The sequence below is a fragment of the Anser brachyrhynchus genome (assembly GCF_964034855.1).
Source record: "Anser brachyrhynchus genome assembly, chromosome: Z".
Lineage (NCBI taxonomy): Eukaryota > Metazoa > Chordata > Aves > Anseriformes > Anatidae > Anser > Anser brachyrhynchus.
The window spans coordinates 9,677,988-9,696,527 of NC_137697.1; the positions used below are offsets into that span (position 1 = coordinate 9,677,988).

At 36.2% G+C, this 18,540-nt stretch overlaps 1 protein-coding gene across 1 annotated transcript in view; it reads right to left on the reverse strand.

The window, feature by feature from the left end:
- The window catches only part of RICTOR (RPTOR independent companion of MTOR complex 2), an 80,889-nt gene that overhangs the window by 53,668 nt on the left and 8,681 nt on the right, over nucleotides 1-18,540 (reverse strand). Inside the window, exons 3-4 of the mRNA XM_080572866.1 lie at nucleotides 11,393-11,490; nucleotides 727-791 (exon numbers count right to left, since the gene is read on the reverse strand). Coding sequence (XP_080428992.1) covers nucleotides 727-791; nucleotides 11,393-11,490 — 163 coding nt within the window. The remainder of the gene's footprint in view (nucleotides 1-726; nucleotides 792-11,392; nucleotides 11,491-18,540) is intronic.

Genomic DNA, 18,540 nt, shown 5'->3' on the forward strand with positions numbered 1-18,540 from the left:
GCCTAACTCAAGGTCGCTTCCTAAAATAATTTAAAAATTCTGCACTTGCAAATTTCTCAGAATAGCTCTAACCTATGTAGCAAAATAAACCGCAAACAGAATATTGAAATATTAAAACATTAAATCCTAAATCTGTTTTTTTTCTACCACCAAAGCTGAGCCTAAGGACCAATTTACCAACGTCTGCACAAAAACACAAGTTCTGGAAACAGGCATGTAGTTCTTTTGACTGTCAGACATTGAGACAAGACATAGGAAAATTCCATTTGAAAGTATATACATAATGTTTTAGGAGTAAGGAAATCAGTCCAACAAAGCATACACACACACAGAAATTAACAAAAAGTTCATCTTTAAAATCTTAGTTCTACTACATTAAGAGTATGCTCCAAATTGTTTAAGAGAACATTTTTATACAAGTCCTTTCTGCAAGTACTGAGATGTTATATTTTTCACATTTCTGAGAAAATACAACAGAGAAATCTACACTTTCATTTGGAGTTTTTTTTCCCCTCTTCCTGAAAGTGTATAATGTATTTCTGATTTTACTCATTAAAGTACTTGTAAAGTATGCATTTGCATTATGACATTTTAAACATACTGGAAATACAAAATTCCAGTTTCAAAAGTACAAATAAAATTGATTTAATTGTACCTAGAACAATGAAAGTACCCTACTATTACCACAGTACCCAAAGTATTATCCTAGTGTTCCTTATTACTTACCATATTATGATGCTGTCATACGTAAATCCTAGCTTTTCTTCAGCATGGCCAGTATTACAAAGAAGCTGAAAACAAAAGAAGTCATCTATTACTTATAATTCTTTAACAATTACTATTTAAAACCTAAGATATTTGGTAATGCTTCTGAAGTAACACAAGGAATTTCATTCATTGCAAGGGGAGGGAAGTGTACCAACTTCAGATTTCCCTGAAAATTTTTGCTGACAGTATTCAGTTCCTACATACACACCAGACACACAAGCCTTTGGCCTCTCTTAGTAGATAGGAACTTGCACAACTGCCTAAGTTGCCTACTGGTCAGTTTTTTAACTCTACTTTCAGAAGCTATGCTTCAGATTGCTCCTTTTGCTGCCTTTAGGCTCTTTTTGGAAAAAGCACTGATTAGGCAATTGGTTACCTCAGCAGACAAAAGAGACTGAAGTCAAAGCACATAAAACATTTGCATTCAAAAATACAGCTTGGGTGACAGTTTTGAAGTAAAGCTGGACACTGATGGTCCACTGTAATGTTTCATTCACCACAGCAGCACAAGCACAGAAAAAAACTGAGAAGTAGTTGCAAGTGGAAAGGGTCCCACAGCTGCCATTTACCCTGACCTGCCATCCATTCCACAGGATTTGTGATTTTTTTTTTTTGGTACCTCTGAAAAATCATTGCAAAGGTTGAGTTTACACCCACAAGCTGTAGCAATTTCTAAATACTTCAGCCTCATCTGTCAGTTTTGAGCACAAAACTGCAGACTTACACGTGCAGTTTTTACGTCCAAAGCCAATCTCAAAAGGAACAATCTACTGCTTGCCATGTTTTAACCTCTCAAGAAAAGAACAATAGTCTCTCCTTTAAGAAGTACTGGTATTGTTCTCTTTTACAATGGTTGCAAAGGTCCTAGTCTTCTCATTTACCTAAAATAATAAAATAATTTAGTATTAGATTCAAATGTCAAAGCATTCAGACAAAGCACTTCCAAGAACTCAAATGACTAATACCAATTGCAACAGATTTACATTTTGTCCTCTCCTTTTGAAATAGGTATGCATTCAAATCTAAGCCACTGCAGTATCACCAGTTTGCCCTCAGTGAGAAGTTCAGTGTTTGTACAACTAGTGAATACTACTGGTCTGAAGTTATTAACATTTATCAAACACTATGCCCATTTATTATTAAACTCATTTTATTAGCATGATGGTTCAAATTCAAACTGTATTTAGGTTTATGCTCAATCAGAACAAATTCTTCCAAAGATGACATTACATTTTAGGAAATTATTTTTTATATTTTAAAAAATATGATTTAGATTATACTGAAATCCAAAGTTATCAGTGAAAGATTATTTGAGCCAAATATGGAGATGATCCATGCCAATTTAATAATCTAGACTTAATTGAAATATTTTTGATTTTCCATTTTTCTTAGCAGTGGCTTGTAAAATAAAGAAAGTTATTACATAACCCATTCTACTCTATCTTTCCATTTTAACTGAGAACCACATAGAACCACACAGGTTGGAAAAGACCTCCTGCATCATCAAGTCCAACTGTTAAACTGGCACTCACTGCCAAGTCTACCAATAAACCATGTCCCTAAGCACTACATCTACATGTCTTTTCAATACCTCCAGGTATAGTGACACAACTACTACTTCCCCGGCAGCCTGTTCCAATGCTTCCCAAGCCTTTCAGTGAAGATTTTTTTTCCCCTTCAAACATCCAAAACTCCCCTGTTGCAGCCTGAGGCCATTTCCTCTTGTCCTATTACTTGTTGCTTGGGAAAAGAGACTGACTCCCATCCTTCTACAGCCTCCTTTGAGGTAGTTGTAGAGAGTGAGCCTAAGCCTCCTGTCCTCCAGACTCCTCAGCTCCCTCAGCCACCCCTCATAAGACTTGTTCTCTAGACCCTTCACCAGCTTCGTTTCCCTTCTCTGGACACACTCCAGCACCTCAGTGCTCCCTGTACTGAGAGGCCCAAAACTGAACACAGTACTCGAGGTGCGGCCCCGCCAGAGCCGAGTACATGGGGATGATCACTTCCCAAGTCCTGCTGACCACACTATTTCTGATCCAAACTAGGATGCTGTTGGCCTTCTTGGCCACCTGAGCACATTGCTGGTTCATATTCAGTCAGCTATTGACCAACACCTTCAGCTCCCTTTCCGCCGGGCAGCTTCCCAGCCAAAATGAAACTAGGCAATCATGTGCATTAACTAGTCATGACAATATGTCATATCCTACAATCAGTCTATTTTTGCCATGTTGTTGGACTGCCTAAGGCCACCACTGCTGCTTTAGCATTTCTATTGACATCTTATGAACTGTAAAAATTGGCTGGCAGAGTGTAAGCAAGATAGTGTGAGAAGACTGAGTAAAAACACTTTTGTTCAGTTTCAGACAGGCTCATCAACAGTTGTTTAGGCTTGTCATTTATACATCTAACCTCACCCCATCATTCTATCCTAGACAGAAATGAGAAATCCTAATTTAACATACACCAGACTATCTTCAACAGCCTTTTTCCTATTTCAAAAAAATTAAAAAGGAATTGTAATTCTGTTACGTGGACTTTCTTTTCTGAGGAAATAAAAGATAAGCAATAAAGTTTACAAAGTAGCTGCAATTTAGCAACAGCTGAAAGTATGTGCAACTCTTTCAAGCCTTTAAACCCAACGCACAAAAACAAGTCTTTCTAATATGACACTTAATTTCAGCTATACAACTGCAGAACAATTCTGCATTATTTATTTCTAAATAGACTAGAGAAGTAGCCTTTAATTAAGAGAAGTCAGAAGACTGCTTAGCAAGGACTTGGAAACGCTTTAGGGCAACCAGTTCCGTAGTCACCAAAATATCAAGGGGATAAGGAGTAGAGAAGAAGTCATTCAGCTTTGTTAGCAGCAGCCTGAAGCTCTTCCCTAACTTATGTGTGTATTAATACTTACTGGTGGTAAACTACCACGTAAACAGAAATTAACTAAAAATGTAACAGGTATTTACCCTTACAGACACTGTCAATATGCTTTATACTGTGAAGAATATTAAGCACTGCTCATCATCATTGCTCCAAATTGAACAAAATCAAAACCTTGCTTTTGCAGAATAAATTATAAGTAAATGCAAAGATACGGAAAATTCTGTTTAAGTTTACATCGGAAAGTAAGTGCATTGCCCATATCTGTTTCCCACCCTTACTCAAGTGACATTCATTGCTAGATTTAAATGGTACATTAAGCAGAACTCTGAAAAGCAAAGATGCTCATCTTCTCATTTTAGTTTAGTCCTTCCAAGAACATCTAATTTTATTTATTTTCCCTACTGCATCATTTTCCCACCCACCATTAATTCTTCACTAATTTTGTTAATTCTAACAGCACTTATGGATAGATAAAAACCTCCTGTAACTTGCTCATTGCACCTATCAAGTGTTTTGCTTTGTGTCCCCCCCCCACCAGTGTTTTCCATGTGCCAAAGTTATGTACCTTTTTGTACTTGCTAATGGTTCTGTCCCGCTAAGTCCAAAACACCGGCATGAAAATAAATGTACTTAGTGCTTATTGTAATAGTTCCATGGACCACAGTCTCAAAACATGTCCCTACTGACACACACTCCTGTTTAACTTGCAAAGGGAACTATCATTACAAAATGCAGAGATTTTACTCAGAAGGCAATTGGCAAGATGAAACGTGACAAATCACTGGTCCTGATAAAAGACTGTCATTACAGGTACTCTCATGCCTTTCAAAGGAACAAGATCTTTTTTATTCTTCCATTAATTAAAAGAGGTGTTGCAGCTGCCATGCACACAACAGTAGCCTGTGGACAAAGGTCAGATTCTGAAGTGCCACTACATTGGCCCTATCATCTGGAACACACGCACTCTTCTGAGGCAACTCTTCTGTCACTGCGCTTACCACACATTTTGTTTCAGTGGTCCCAAAATGAAACTAAAGCAGAAGATGTGTTCCAGGAACACACCTAGCCTGCTGCAACTGCTAAAGGGCATTCAGTTCTCAGGGCTGGACTAGAAGTAGTCCAAAGTAACCGCTCTTTACCAAATGCATGCAGTGTTACCTCTTCAGTAATGACTATTTTTCTTTATGTGAGTACTCCCACCAAGCACGACTTCATTGATAGATACACCTGGTCTTATCTTGAAGTTCAATCATGAAACCTAATTGTATTTTGGAAGTTTCCTCAAGTTTAATTGCTCTGTGGATACAAATATCTGAATGCGATAATCATTATCAAAACATGATAGCGTTTACATGCATGTGGAACATCTCACAGAGACAATGAACACAAAATTGGCTGAAAAAATACAGAACTAGCTACTGGCTGTTTATTCTCATTCCAAGAGGCCAGTTACCTAAGTATTGACTTTCCTTAGAACTTACATAATGTAGTGTGCTTACAGGATTTCCAGCTAGAAAACAATTTAAAAGATGGACAGCAAGATCAAAATTCAAAATCTTACAGTGATTTAAAAGGAGTGCCCAAAATGGGTAATAAAATTCAATTAAATAAAGGGAACAGTGTATCATGTCAAGTTAACACATTAAGAGTCATAGAGAAACTAAAAGGAGCCCAGCAGAGAAATACAAGCTGTCCAGAAAGCATTCAGAATGTCAAATACAGTAACAATTCTGAAAGTAAAGCAAGATCTGAGTTACAGTAACCTATAAACTAAATGAATTAATGTGATGTCATCTCCAAAAAGTAATTTTACCATTGGAAATAATAATAGGATTGCATTATGTCAGATTAAGAGATATTTTTCTACTCAGGCTACTCTTAAAATGCAGTGCCCCAAATTGTGTTTTAAGACTGGAGAAACTGGAAGAAGTACAGCAGCAAAACATACAAGGCAGGCAGAAAATACACCCATGAAGGTTGAGCAACTGGGTTTATCTAGTCTGTTAAAAAAGAAGACTGGCAAAAGTAAGGCTGGATTGACATACGTTTAAAAGGGAATAAAGTCATGGAAGCTGCTATAAAGAGGATACTGTTCAGCTGGTCTTCATACTTTAGGTATTTGCTCAGTTACAAATGTCTGGCCTTAAATATTTTAAAGGCGAAACCTTGCCACTTTCTTTACATTTCACTTTCAAATAACATTAAGCAAGTTAGTGATTATGGACCAAAAGCAGTGATTTTTGTTGATAGCTCAATTCCTGACAAAGCTGTCATGTTTTTGACTGTAATATTGAACAAGTAATATGTATTTTGTAGTACTATAAGTCTGTAGGCACAGGCAGTACCAGAATACTACAATCTGCTTGTGGCTTGATATTGCCATAATTCACTAGAATTGCAATAGATTATCATATCATTAAAATTCATGGGATTAAGCAAATACACTTATATTTTGTACACAAACACAACATATGTTTTGCTTGTTTGAACTGCCTGCAAGTCAACTCTAAAATTCAGAGTTTTTGATATTCATATAAATGAATGTGAACAGCACAGAGTATCTTTGAGCAGATGATTTAATACTAGTACAAAATGATCCTTACTCTAGGTCAGACAGTGACTAACTTACAGTGAAGGTTTTTTGTGTGTTTACTGTCAGCTATGAGTTTTTCATGCTACTTGGATGAGTCACAGCAATATGAGTAACACATCAACATGTCTTGGAAACAGTAGTTCAAAACAACAAAACCACAGGAGGTCAACAGCACACACAAATTGAGTGCACACTGAGTGCAATTTTACATTTTACACAATAGCCATAGCAATTAATAGGTAAATTTTGATAGTATTCCGTATGTCCAAAATGCAATTATTACACTGTAATTTTAGAAATAGTTTGATCCACCAGTGGTAATATTTATGAGTAGAACACCTAGTAGATTCTAGTCTTACTATAAGACTTTACCAAAACTATAGACTCTAGATTTAGACCCATTTACTCTCCAATTTTGTCCTGCAGCAGAATGCCACTAAGCAGGTGTTCTGTTCCTATCTGCTACATAAGTTTATGAAGTGGTATCAAGTTTTGTCTATAGTGGTATAGGTATTTGGACAAATATTACAGTCACCAACAACTGCATTCAGATTCAGAGATATTTGGGTTTTGCAAAGGATGGACAAGACCCTAAAATGACAACAGAAGCGGAGCATAAAACCATGCAATGGACTATGAATCAGATAGAGAAACTCTGTGAAAAACCTCTGTAGCCCCAAACTCAATCCACATCTTATCAGAATTCATCAGCATAGTCAAAAGCAAACAGACACACAGAGCAGAGCAGTAGAGCTTCATTAAATGATGGAATTAGTCTTGAGCAGACTGAAAATATAATTTTCAGTATCATTGATGCTATTCAACTGCTAGGGCCAAGCTAAAATGAATTGTTTCATTTTATCCTTAAAGAAGAAACTTTCTCTTTGAATTAATAAAAAACATCTAACAGCATCTGTGAACATTTTAAAAAAATGTATTATTTAAATATGATTTTAGTTAAAAAGGTATAAACAATCTCTCAGAAGCTAGGAGTGGAATAAACCTTCTTTAATACAGGATTCTAAATGAATACTTCAAATCCAAAAGATAATTTTCCACTAGGTAAATGCAATTATACAGTTCCTTCTGGTTTTCAGTAATTTATCACTTACTACTTCTCATGGGGGTGGGGAAAAACCCAAAGAAATAACCATCATGTTTTGCTATTAATCAGCAGAAGTTGGGAAACTTCAAGGTGCTTGCTTTATCTGTGTGGCCATACAAACGAAAATTGGTTAAGCCTAGTCAGCTCGCTGAAGCCAAAGGCACATACCAGCCTTATGAACTGCTGCGATAACCGAAGATGGCCCTGACCATTTACGAGAGGTCAAATTCTCAGTTTCCAGGTCAAAATTCAGGTTAGTTTAAATAGTGAGACAGGTAGTTTGAAAGGAACTGGATTACTTTTGTCTAATACAGGCTAGGCAGTAGTTCATAAACCATTTTACCCACAAAACTCCAGTTTCAAACATTAGCTGATGAGCAGCAGACAAGGAGAAAAAATTTGTAATAAAATGTACTTTTCAATAGTCTGAATATCACCAGAACTGTGAATACGAATGTCTTTGAGAATAAAATGTAAATGTTACAGCAACTATTAGGTAAGAATAACCCCACGTTCACTCAAAAAGCCAAGAATATGAACATTGTTTTATTATTAAAAACAAGTACTATCTAATATTTGATGAATGAAAACAAGTTTCTAAAAAAATACCATGTATACAGTATACTTCGCGCAGTTAAGAACCAGTAAGTGGTGATTCAGACACCACTAGTTAAAACTCCTCTTGAAGGGAAGGAAAAATGAAAATAAAATATATCTGACGTGCAAATTTAATACAAAAATATGTGCCTCATAGCTTCATTCTTGAACATAAAGCAAGAAATCATGCTGACTGCTAACTATGGTTATTTTAATCAATTTACATAACGTTATTTTATTTCTGCATAAAATCCTGGAGTCTAGTTCAATGATTTTTTTAAAGGATATTTATTTTCCTTCTCCTTAATTAAAAATACGAAAAAATCAAAAAGAATCAAAAATCCAGTCCTCTTTCAAGGAAAGAAACCCAAACTTAACGTATCTCAGATGTCTTGTTATTAATGCCAAACAAAGTCTACCACAGTCTCCGTCATGAAAGTCCATGTTAGCTAAAATTACTTGTTTTCACATGCATATAGGTATTTTGCTTTATCTGACCAGAAGAGTAGAATAATATTTCTTCCAAATGTGAGAGCTATCTTTGAAGGAAAAGAACTAGGACAGTAGTGAGCAACTGCCTGGTACTGACATTTTCCTACCTTCTTGTTTTGCCTTTTTTTTTAGTGTAATATTTCTAGAGGAGAGGTAAGTTTTATAGATTTTTCCACATTATTTTACCGGAAGTATTCTATAATTTTTTTTTCCAAAGGTACTTTCCCTGCCCATACAATAGATAACCAGGGTGACTGAGAACTGGAATGGGTTGCCCAGAGAGGTTTTGGAGTCTCCCTCCTGGGACACATATACAAAAGCCATCTGGACATGGTCCTAGGCAACTGGCTCCAGTTTGATCTGCTTGAGCATGAGGGGGATGTTAAGCCACATGACCTCCTGAGGTCCTTTCCACCCTTAACCATTCTCAGATTCTGCGAATTCGCAGCCTTTCGCACAGAAAATGAAATACAAGAATTAATGGACAAATCAAGTTTATCACCACCAATATCCTCCAAGCTGAAAATACAAACATCCTCAGCTGCTAACATATCAAACATCACAAAACCCCACTGTCTTCCCCACACTCCTATTTCACAAACAAGGAACTGAGACTACGTCAATTCATGGTATTAGACTGGAGTGCAAAAAGGAAATAAAACCATCTCTCCCTGTCTCCATGCTTTCACTCTTAACCACTGGAATGAAAAACACAGAACTGTTCCAACCACCAAGGAGACAATACAGTATGTTTTGCAACTTTTATTCTATCTTCATAACTGAATTCACAATTCAGACAAAAGTACTAACAGTTTTCAAAATCAAATGTACAAGTTATACATATATATTGGCCTCACTGAAATATCTGCTTTGTAAGTGCTAAACAAATGCTAAACATCAAGGAGTAGGATGATTATGTGGTCACTCTGATTTAGGATCAAAGCCCAGTTATGAATTACGGTTTGTCTCCAGGAGTTAGGGATGTGAGTTGCCTTCAGAAACTTCTCATTCCTTGCCAGTCTTAAGTTCAGTTTACGAAAACCTTCCTAGTGTTTTTGAGCATATTTTCCAATTTTCACATTAGGTCAGTTTAAAGAGCAGTAACATTTTTCAAATATTTAATTATGATACTATTCATTTTTTCAAAACTAATTTATTTTAAAAGAACTTTTGGTTCATCCTTTAATTACATTATGCATATCTACTAATTGACCACATTTACAGGTACTTACTATGTGATGATTTTCAGTAGAAAAATCAATATTGCTTTAAGACCTGTTCAAATACTAGCTTTTTGCTAGGAATCACACACCTGCAAACCTAAATCCATCTCTTTCATTGTAAGGCAACTAGAGAATTTGGAGGTACCTAAATTAAGTTTCCATATCAGCACAAAAAAAGAAATATAGTTATGCCTCAGCCTTTCCTAGCAACTTAAAGGGGACTTTCTTGAAATAGTTCAGAATCTCAGTAACAACAGCAGTGTTTGTCATAGTGGATGCAGATGCAATAAAACAATGACACAAAGAAGAGATTTGAGTGTAAATAAGATCCGATTCTCTGCAAATGCTTTGTACCCCCATGTACCCTAAACCTCAGAAAACAAAGCACTCGCAGATTTCTTCCTAAAACACTAGAAGATAAATTGACTTGCTGTGGTAACTTTGTTCTCTGTACTCACTCTTCTGCCAATTGAAACTCATACACTACCACTGAAATGTTGTTGAATCTTACAAGTGCTTTCAACAGCCAAGAAGCATTCCTACTTCAAAGATTATGATTTATGTTTGTCCTTCTCGTATCAACTGGTCCCCCAGATCTGCTCTTCAGCATTCATTCCTTCACTTGAGATTGTCTCAGAAGTGTTAAGCAGCCTCCTGCTTATCTTACTCAATGTTATCACATACAACAATGAATTTAAACCTTACTTTCCCCACTAAACTATCCATTACTACCTCCTTTCCTATCTACTGCTCAGTGCAGAACCCATTCTGTGTCACTGAAAGTTGGGTTTCATTTCCAGGCATGTTGCCCTATCTGTGACACTGTCAGAGATGCATACAATTCCCCAACTTTTTCTGTGTATCGGTACATTAATTCAGGTAACACGCACACCAAAGCTTCATTGTCTCCAACCTCACATACTGCAATGTACTTACTTTTACCTTACCTTAACAGCTGGAACACTGTCCAGCTACAGCCTCTCACTGTGTTACAACAAACACCATTTACCTAATTCACTGCTCACCTCCCATCTGGCCTCTCTGCTCTTCTTCACCAGTTCTTCATCTACCAAAAAACTGTCTTTACTCTCATTCTGAAAGCCTTTCATGGTCTCTTTCCTCAGTCTATCATCTTTCATTCTACAGTAAGTTATTAATTCTTGCCTCCAGCAAGCTCCCAACATCTCCATCAAACTTTCAGGCAAGTATCTTTCACATTCTCAATATCTGGAAGCTTACAATCGGAAAAAGTACCTCAAAAAATCAGCCATACAGTTTTTAGAAATCAACCCTTTAGATCTTTTTCACTAAAAAAAAGATAATAGAAGTTAACAGTTCCTATCCTGTTAGTGCCCAAGACACTGAAAATCCTGCTCAGTGATATAGTCCTCCTCCTTACCATACTTTGCCAGTTTACATCAAACGTGTCTGCCATTCCTAATTTTTGATTCAATCCTGTGGACTAGGAACCAATCCTTTAGCTTTATTTATGCAACTTAATCTCTGACTTAGGAGATAATTCTAAGCACTATAACAATCCTTCCTGCAGAACACAAATTTCAGCATGATCTTGCATTCACATATTTACTTGTCCTTGTTTACTCTTACTTTCTCACAACATGTACTGTTCCATTATACAAAACCGCTTCGTGAATCTCCTAGATATTTGATAGAGGACATAAAATATTTTGTCCATATGATCACATGTTCTGACACCATTCAAGCACCTACCTTAGTAAAATTATTCAAGTGACCTAGTTTCCTCATATTTGAGACGCCTTGCAATTTGGCCACATTTTGGAGAATCTCTCTCATATTATCACAGGGTTCTGCAAAAGAAAACAGGTTATTAGTAGACAATTACAAGAATCAGAAGTATAAACATACACTCAACATGCAGCTTCCAAAACATAAAATGCTATTTTGCTAATCTCACTTAAGGTTGTAGATCATCTTCATTCAAAAAACACCAACTGGATTTATGTCTAGAATGCAAGCCAGGTATACCCAAGTTCTGAAGTGCTAAAGTCCACTGGGGAGAGAGACTCCTACTTTAAAACAGATTTTAATCAAATCTTAGATTTACAGTTGACAAGATATCCATTTAGTGACTTGAACTCCAGTCCTAGTATGTCATAGCTGACCACTTATCCTTAATCCCCCTGTATTTTAAAGGCAAATAGTAAACTTAAAGACAGAAGTAAAAAAGACAGCAGTTTACTACAACACCATATGACTTTTTTCCTCTATAAATAAAGGGTCAGTAGGATTTTGGGAAGACAGGACTCTCTTCTGCTCTCCTATGAATTTCTCTCCACAAACACTGTAAACTTACTAGACAGCTGGGAGTTTCAAGCAGTATGTGAAGAAGAATACTAGGTAAGCAAGGTGACTGGGAACTTTTTCTCCTAACTTTCTTCCTAAGGGCCCTAATATGGAAGAACGTCCTAGTATGAAAGGATATCCTAATATTACCATGCAGGGTATCTTAGTATGAAAGAATATTTGTATATTTTTCATCATCTAAACGAAACCCAAAGCAGAGATCCAAAGAAAGCAGGTTCTCACCACCTGTCTACACAGCAAATCAAGTTGATTACTAGCTTCTCTAGTTTAAAAATTTAAGAGAGCAATAAAAATTGAAAATTATGGGTATGAACATCCCCGTATCACAACACTTTTGAACCCATACCATATCCCCATTTACACCACAAGACCGACCAGATGTGAGCAGTCTCAGAATGTTCAACCTCTATTCTCTGAAGAGCAAGCAGCAACAATAACTTCACAAAGTAGAAATATTCTTGTAAATTTTAATTTTGAACATGTGGATAGTTACACACAAAGTTAAACCTCTACTGAAACTAAGCTCACTATACAGACAGGAAAGACACGAGATCAGCCAGACAATCTCTGACATATTATTGGCAAAGAACATCTCTATCTGGTTGCCTGATGCTGTGGGTGTAACTTGGAACCAAGTAGCATGTTCTCTGCAGAAAGGCGGCCAATCTGGATTTGAAGAAACCGGAACACGATGATGCTACCACATCCCATGTCCCATTTCAATACCTCTGCAGCTATGACATACATTTATAATGAGGCTGCACAATTAAAATGTGCACCAAAACCATTTTATTCTACATGTATATGTAAAGTCAGAGCAACTTTTCTAATATTGTCCTCTTTCTGCACAGAAAAACCCTCATTTCCAGGGTCAGAAAAGTTAGATGAAAACCAACTTTGTAGTGTTTAGCAGAGCAGCCAGCATTTTCAAAGTAATTTGAAGCAAAAACTCCAGCAACAGATCTAGAACACAATAAGAACACATTTCTACTACCAAATTGAATTGATAGTATTGATCATATGAATATAGCAAATTATTTTCCTCATAGTTTGATTGTATCAACAGTTCTAGTACTGTAGGAAAAAAATATACAAACAAAAAAAGACAGGAAAGAAAGAAATAGCTTAAGTCCTCAGAAAGAACTAAAATTATGGAAGCCTTTTCAGTCAGCTGTGTCAGTTCAAGTCCTGGCTTTAATGTGGGAAGAGATTTTTTTCAAGAAGGTTCAAACAAAAGGATTGTGACATTTTAACTTCAAGAAGAGCCTATCCCATTTTCCCTCTTCTGGAAATGTATCATGTATTAGAAAAAAAAGCAGAAATTTTATTCATACTCTAACATAATTCATTTCTATTAAAAATAAAGCCATCCCAGAAGATATGTAAGTCTAACAGAACTGCACGAGTTGCAGATGTAAAAGAATTTAAACAAAACGATGTGACTTCACAGATATAGTCTCTTGCTATTATACGCTTTCTAATAAAATGTCTTAAAATAGTTGGGAGAATGCAGAATATATTTAGTCTAATCAACATGGCTGTCTGTTAATCAAAGATCAGAGCCAGGACTGCTCATCTTCCTGCCACGAAGTCTCAATTCAAAAGCACTGAAAAACACAGATTAGCCGAGAAATAAAATAAAATAAAACACATGGCACACAATCCGAAACTGATCTCCCCAAAGAAGAAATATTATGTCCCTAACTTTTCATTGTCAAGCTTAACAGGATATGTTAGTGTTGATAAGGACAAACTTTTTTTTGATGACCCCAGGTCAGACTAAAGCCATAGAGATTTCTTAGCTCTGATTAACAGGCCCTTATTCTTTACTCCTTCAGTGGCTCTTGCTTTTCTATCTGAAAAAGATAAAGAGAAGCTACTCATCATAATTTTAAGACCCTCACAATAACCTATTATTTCCTGACTTACCTCATTTATCACTGAGATGCTGACTCATTGTGAGTTGGCCCACAACAGCAACAAAGTATCTTCACATTCTTTCCCATGGTGCTTCTGAGGGTGGAGTTGTGCAAAACAATGTAGCTGATCTTAGCACTTTCCTCTGCTGAAAGATGCACAACCCCTTCCCTTACTTTCTTTCCCTCTACCCTATACACTACTCTGGTTCTACATCAACTTCACATTAAAATGATTCTGCATACCAATTCTGCAAAATGCTTTTTGTTCCTTTGGTCATTTTAGTTTTCTGCTGGGTTACTGAATCAAATTGAATCCCTAAGACAAACAAGCACCTGCGCACAAGCATCTCCGCCATCGAGATGTTCATAAGCAGACCGGTGGAATCAGGACACACTCTTACCTAATGAATCTTTTCAGCTGAAAAGTCAGACTTTTTTTTTCCACCTGCACTTCTACACTTGTCCTGATTAATGCATACAAAGCCACAGTCTCAAATATCATCTAAAAACCTGTGGATGCATACAAAACTTCCAAGCTAGACCACTTGTGATCTGCAACAACAGCTTAGCTTGCTGATCATTACCTTCTTATTTTCTATACGTTTTCCCTTTTGGACAGCAAGCACATTGAAGAGGCAAAATAGTTCTTTGTATTTCTACTCCATAAAACACAGTTCTTTATCCACAGCTGTTTGCACCAAATAACATCCAGTACCTACAGTGATAATCTTCAGCATATAGTGATATTTACGTTTTAAAAACCCTAGCCTCGAGAATTCAGTCATCTGTGTACCTTAAAGTAATCCATAGATGCATATATATTAAAAAAATCTTCAAAGTCGTTTTTGTTTGCTTCTAAACTCTTCTAAACTTCTGAACTTTTGTTTGCTTCCAAATGACCTTTTAGGGCTTGACTCATTTTTACACCCCTTCAGGACCATGACATTGTTTTTCCCCAGTGAAAGTCATGATGTGTTCTGACAGATCCCATTCTCCAGAGAGAAAACAATACCACCAGAGAGCTCCAGCTACACAAAACAAACAGTGCTCCATCTAATGCAGGGATGAAACAGGACTAGCAATAGCTATATTAGCATGAGTGACGACTCCTTTCCCCCCTACCATCCTGGCAGATAGAGCAGCATTGTTGACCACATTGGCAAGGCTAGCGGCGTGCCAATTCACCGTCCTGTTATGCACATGTTAAGAACAGGCCAACAAGAACAGCAGGCTTCAGCACACAATTCAGTAACTCCTAAGTCTGGCATAACAAGTTAAACTGAGGAGCATACATTTTATATGCATCACTTCTGAGATGCTAGGCAGTAGCTGAACACAGCAACTAACACACATACAGTAAATAAACTCACAAGTGAGAGACTGTGCTAGTAGCTGCTTATCACACATACTAGAGTCACAGTGCCAAAAAGTGAGATAAGAGACTAAATTTGGCTAAAGACTCCTCTTAGAGGAGGAAGTTGTACTTCAGTAAGTTAAGCATTTAATAATTGTCTAAGAACAATGACACAAGAGATATCTTCCTCTTACTGAAGGGAAGAATCACAGTATAAACGGATGACCTTGGTTAACTTACACCTCTGTTTAATAAAAAAATCAAGATAAAAAAATTTTCAAGTCTGACCACTACACAACTGTACATTTCAAGGTTGCTTTTAGTGGCTTCTTAAACTACATGCTGCAAAAATGAACGAAACAACTAGGAACACGAATGCAATGTTCTCCTTTTCCACTGAAGCAGCCATGAGTTATCAGTTAGTGAAAGCTGTTAAAATATGTTACTTGAAGGTGCCATGCAAGCTCAGACGACAGGTAATCAGTCTGCTAAAACACTTTTTATCAACATCTGAAAGAGTGAAGTGAAACACCAGTGAAAACTGCATAACCTTCCATTATGAATTTGCTGAAAAAAATCAGGGCAATTATGTAATCTCTCATAACATGAAGTATTTTTAATTTACATCTAATTCAAGATGTGGAAACTGCACAAAAGAAAAACAACCAAGTTCTGAGAACAGTGGAAGAAAAGACAGCTACATAAGAAAGAAAACTGCATGACACAGAGATCACTTCTGAATTATTGATTTGAACACAGCAAAGACCAAACTCTGCCAGACTGAAAAAAAATTCACATTCAGCCTATCATTCTCAAAAACACAGTAATACACATTATCTAAAGTATTTAAAACAGAGAATTAAACAGGTAAAAACATTACAGAAAATTATCTCTATGTTAGATTTATTTAGTTACTATTATGTTGAAAAATATAAAAGTTTTAACACTAATCATAGAGGGTGTCTATTACTACCCTTGAATCGGTAAGGTGCAATACACTTTTCACTGGTATAGCATGATGTGTAAGTTTTACTTATATTTTCTGATAAAAATTTAGAAAAAAAGAGAATGTATTACAAGTTTAACAACTTTGAACATCCCCTTGAAAGGTAGAAATGACCAAAACCAGTGATTCCAGCAGAATGTAAGCAGCAATTTGTTGTTTCCTATACACGTTTCATAGATGAACAATAGATAAAGTACTGCTGTCTAAATACAACTTAGAAGATTCAGTAAACCATATTCATGAAAAGAGAGAAATAAAAAACTCAGATTACTTTCACTCTTGCTGCTTAAGAAAGTTATGAATAGATAAAAGTGCCTCAGTAATACAGAAAAAAAAGCTCATCTCTTTCATTGTAGTTAGAAAGGAAAGTAAAAGAACCGTTCCTCTGCTTACATCAGTCAGGTAGAAATTAAGCTTCATATTTACAAAATTGTCTTTTAAGTAGAAAGCGATACAAGAGACAGAATATCCAAGGTAGGATCCAGGAATTGCTACAATTTCAGAAAAAAAAAAGTCTTATATTGGGACTACATTTACAAAGCTAACCCTTCATATCTTACTATATGTAGATCTACACTTACACATACATCTTTCTGTAAGTAAACATGCAAGTAGAATTTAAAAACCTATTATGACTGTATAGAATTCTCATTTGGAGATTTGTACAAAATACCGTAAATTAAATGTTTTCGTTTTTCCTTTTAAAAAGATTCCTCAGTAGAGATAGAGGTTACATCAAATAACATTCTGGTTTTATAATCAGCTTGAAGTGGTGAAAGCAGTTCAAAAAATGGACCACTTTCCAAATTATTTTCTTGCAGTATTATGTATCTAACCAACACACTGGGATTATACATGTAGAAAAGCCACCCTAAACTTACATTCTCACCCTTGGAACTATGTTAATTACTCCTAGTGTGTGATCTTGTATGCCAAATTTGTAGACAGACTTCCTTTACTGCTAAAGCTCCTGAAAAACAGGTTTTATAGTTGAAATGTTAACAACTTTCATAGCATCTAAAGCTACAATATTATCCCTCCAACAGAAGCACAGAACAAAGCTGAAGAGTAGCCACATACAAATTTTTTGATTGATGGTGAGAACTTAAAATACCTTTAAACTTTAAACACAGTAAAAGATAACCAAAGACCATTCCAAAATATAACACTGATTTGAAAATTCATGCTTTAACTCATTTTTTTAGCGATTTTGATATCTTATAGTAGTATAAGACATACGTACGTTTCCTCACTTACTAGTTCTGAAAATAATTTTCAAGTTAGAACCACATAACGTACCACAATAGGTTTGCAAATTCTTCAAGTAACTTGTCAGTTTAGAGAATGAATACCTGCTCTAGTCTTCAAATACTAGGAAGATACAACATTAATGCCAAGAACCTTAGCAATCATCCTTATGATGTACAATCTTCATATATTACTCGTCCCCCCAAAAAAACATATTATTCCATCTTTCTACAGTATTAGACACATTCCTGTAACTAGTGCACACTGTGATGATTAAAACCAAGCTGAAATTACAGTCTCCTAGTAAAATTCCTGTCATTACCACTTCATAGTAAAATAGAGGTATAAATTATTCTAGAATGTATGGTTAAACTCTAGAAGAACTTGTTCTAACACACCTAAAGGTTTACATATTAAGAAAAAAAGACAGGAAAAAAAGCACAAACTGATCCATAAACTGCTGGAGGCTGGGGAATGCTCCATGGCAGTGTGACTGCATGCCTGCCTGCCTTGTTCTGCAACTCTCTCCTGTGCACCAATTAGCAGCTGTTGTCACTGACAGGCCACAAGGTTGGGGTGACCCAGTACAACTGCTCTTGCGTTCAAAAGCAGGTAAAATCTTGGAGGACAAGCCTTTCCCTGATCCGTAATGCTGGCTATGTTAGGATGGAAATCAAATCAGTATGGAAATCGAAAACATCGCATTTGAATGGGGGACACGGGGTTACTGTAATCATTTAGAAAATTTATTCTTCGTTCTTCCAAACTCATTTTCTTATTTCTTGCCAACAATTCTGAACAGAAAATTCAGACCAGTCACAATATCTATTTGCTTTAAACAAAATATATACACTGACTGCGTCACATCATGCAACTACTCTTTGTTTGTTTATCAGGGAAATCTTTCAAAACTACTCAAAAATTCTGACCATGCATTTCTTTGAATATTATTGAGCACACAAGCAGGTTGGGAATACTATCAATGAGATTAGAAGAAAATTTCTGA